At 38.4% G+C, this 3,602-nt stretch overlaps 1 protein-coding gene across 1 annotated transcript; it reads left to right on the forward strand.

Annotated features, from left to right (window-relative positions):
- Positions 1–691: 691 nt before the first annotated feature.
- LOC138139496 (putative nuclease HARBI1) lies at positions 692–3,088 on the forward strand. The gene has a single exon (XM_069059791.1). It carries the CDS (start codon positions 728–730, stop codon positions 1,817–1,819), a length of 1,092 nt encoding a protein of 363 aa, XP_068915892.1. The 5' UTR covers positions 692–727; the 3' UTR covers positions 1,820–3,088.
- Positions 3,089–3,602: the final 514 nt, after the last annotated feature.

A 3,602-nucleotide genomic window follows, 5' to 3' on the forward strand; every position in this document is an offset into this window, starting at 1 on the left:
TACCTTCCAGAACAGCCTGTTTCCGAGAAGAAGATCAATCGGACCGGGTTTATTGAACGTCGGGTCCGCCAATTTTATATTAGTAGGGATTTTGAAAGTGTCGTAAACTAACGGACTCGCTGGGATGTTTTGAGTGATTTTTGGCAACACTAAACATTTTACTGCAGCTTGGAATTTATTGAAATTCGATTTGAAAATTAGCGTGGTACCTTTTTTTACCTTGCTGTGACTGTTGTTTACCCCAGATAACGTGATGTTCGTATTGTAAGATGGCAAATTTAAGATTTTCAAAGCTGACTCAGTAATGAAATTTGACTGTGAGCCACTGTCTAGAAGAGCTCGTAATTGGGTGAAATTTCCTGCTTTATCTTGCACCTGCACCAGTGCCGTTGACAAAATGACATTGATTGGCAAGGCAGTGCTCGAATTTAAGACATTTACATCATTGTTAATTTCACCCAATTGCTCCGATGTGTCTTTGTGTAACAATGTATTGTGTGTATTACTGCCACACACTCGGCAATAACCACCTTTGCAGCTGTCTGATGGGCCAATTTCAAGTGGAGTTACAACCGGGACAAATTACGTTTCCCATGGCAACGTTGCAAATAAATTTACAACCGATTTCAAGTTCGAATTGTCGTGCGATTTGCATCTGCTATTTGCAACCACGTATTGGACGGTTGTAAGCAGTTGCATTCTGTTCTGTCATTTTTACCGCGTGAAAATGGCTGGAGCTAGGCGGGTTTTGGCCGCTTTATTAGTTGTGGATGAATTAGTTAATCATGGTGATAGCGACAGTGACGAAGAAGAACAAAGGTTAGCAAGAATACCTTTTACTATTCAGGAAATGTCGGAGAGAAATCTATTCCAGAAAACACGCCTGGACCGTCGTGTTTTCAATTATGTGCTGGAAGTTATAACACCAAGTTTGAAAAGAAATACAAGGCGAGGACGTTACGAACATCTCACACCTACGCATAAATTATATGTTGCATTGCAGTTTTATGCTTCGGGTGGATTTCAATGGTTAGTTGGAGGCAGTTCAAGAATTTCACAATCAGCTATTTCAAACGCGAGCAGTAAAGTGACAAGCGCTCTAGTAGCCGTTTCGCAGCAGTTTAATCGTTTTCCAAATGCCAGAGAATTCACCGAAGTTAAACAGGCATTTTACCAACTAGGATTGACCCAGCATAGAGTTGGATTTCCAAATATACTGGGAGTAATCGATTGTACACATTGTAGAGTGCAAGCACCCGGCAATGCCCCGGAACAATATTTTAACAGGCATCTCTACCATTACATCTATGTTCAATTAATTGCGGGACCAGATTTGAAAATTTACAATGTTTTTGCCGAGTTCCCAGGTTCAAATCATGATTCATACATCTGGCGAAATTCAGCTGTACGGAATGCATTTGAAGAGGGTGGTACTTTTCCTGAAGGTTGGTTAGTTGCGGACTCCGGGTACCCCCAGGAACTGTGGATTATGACAGCAGTGGCAAATGTAACATCACCGGCAGAACATTTGTACAATTCTGTTCACATTTCCACCAGAAACCCAATTGAAAGAACAAATGGTGTTTTAAAGAGTCGTTGGCGTGTTCTAGACCGTCCACTTGCTTATGAACCCGGTAAGGTCTGTCAAATAATTGCTGCTTGTTGTGTGCTGCATAATATTTGCATTCAGTACAATTTAGATGTGGATGATTTCGAAGATCGTCCTCTCCTTAATGACTTACAACCTTGCCATGGGGTCATCCCTGGGAATTATATGGATATTCGTAGAGATCTCATTGCAAGACACTTCACACGATAATTTAGGTTTTTCGATGTGTTTTATCCTTTCAATTTTTTTTCCAGATATATATTCAGTTGCATAAAGTAAAAGCTGTTGCACAAAAAAAAAACAAATGATTAATAATTTTCATTTATTAACCATTAAAATAACAAAACAGCAACAATATATTTTTAATTTATATCTAATTTTTTTCTTTTCAGTTCTATCCCCTCTTGTAATAATTCTAATTTTAATTTTTTTAAATTTATTAACTCGTCGAAACGACTGTTCAGGTCGGACCGCGTTTGTCGCATTTCAGAAACCAACTCTCCTAAGATTTGGTTGGTTTCTCTCTGCAAGGATGTCGTTTCTTCAACTTCTTTTAATACCGCCTCGATCGTCCTTTTTTTGCCTCGTCTGGGAAGTGGGGGTGGTTTTAGGATTGGTGTAGAAGATGGAGGTACTACAGGACTCGCTACAGGATTGGGATCTGGCCGATAAACAAAAATTTCTAATGTTATGATTTTTAAACAGATTTATATATTTTTTTTTCTATAATTGATTCAAAAAATCGAAATTCACGCATAGTTATCTGTGCCTGAAGTGGGTCATTTTCTGACGTGTATTGTTTTTTGCATTGTTAGTAAGATCGAAACCATAGAAACCATACAGAACAGTGTGTGAAATGCAATTTCACGCATACGACTATTTCTGTTTTTCATTTCACGCACTGTTTTTTATTAGTTACCTAGCAACATGGTCACTGCATTGAAACTTCAGAGTTCCTTCAAAAATTTGAATTTTTAATTTCAATTTTTTGAATCAATTATAGAAAAAATATTGTTTATATTTCGTGCGCGAAGATGTTTTTGTGCATTCAAAGGCTTATACTGCCTCGACCTTCGTCTCGGCGTAAAAGACCTTTTCATGCACAAAAAACACTCTCTTCGCTCACTTAATATAAAAATAACTATTTATGTTCATAATATTTTTGTTAATTCTAAATTGTTTTTCGTATGTTTATAAAAAATGTGTTGATAACAGGATGTTATTGGTGATTTAATTTTTTGTGTATCAATAAAACATGTAGTTCGAAATGTACATACCTTCATTTGTATTGACGGGGTTAAGGGATGAGGACGGAAGATCTATAAGGGGTGGCCTTTCGGGAATGGGTTCTAAATTATATTCAGTACTATTATTTAATTGTTCTACATAAAAAACGAGTGGAAAAACAGTGAAAAAATATCTGAAACTGAAAATATCAATTATTGCATACATACCAAATATAATCACATCTGGAATGTGAGCTGTGCTTGTCGAAGGACCGGGATTGATTACTGTAAGTAGAATGATAAGAAGTACAAAAAATATGACTTATGTGACCCTACCTTGACGCCTGAAGGGGTCAACTCCACCAGCAATCCCCTCAATGCTATCGGTACCAATAAATTGGGCAAGTTTGGCATCGACAGCAGAAAGGGGTGTATTGGCTTCATTTTGACCGGCCCCAGTTTTTCGGCCCTCTCGCTTAATCGCGTTGATTCTATGTTTGGACCTTGTCTTCAGGTCCTTAAATTTACTCCGCAATTCTGCTGCCGTCCGTACTGTGGGAGCCACAGCGTTGACAGCGTCTACCACCTGCTGCCATCCTCTGTCCCGGTGGAATTGGGTTAAATTCGGACCCTTGAGAGGACCAAACAATAGAGCCCTTGCTTCTCGACTTCTTCGACAAGCACAGCCGTTCCTTCCACTCTAAAATTTTTTGACCTTTCCTAAAATGTGTCGTTTTACACATCTGCGATAAATAAATTAAAATACA

The sequence above is a fragment of the Tenebrio molitor genome, chromosome 9 (genome assembly GCF_963966145.1).
Source record: "Tenebrio molitor chromosome 9, icTenMoli1.1, whole genome shotgun sequence".
In the NCBI taxonomy this organism is placed as follows: domain Eukaryota; kingdom Metazoa; phylum Arthropoda; class Insecta; order Coleoptera; family Tenebrionidae; genus Tenebrio; species Tenebrio molitor.

Coding starts and splice junctions, on each gene's coding strand:
- LOC138139496 (XM_069059791.1), top strand. CDS start 728: ATGGCTGGAGCTAGGCGGGTTTTGGCCGCTTTATTAGTTGTGGATGAA.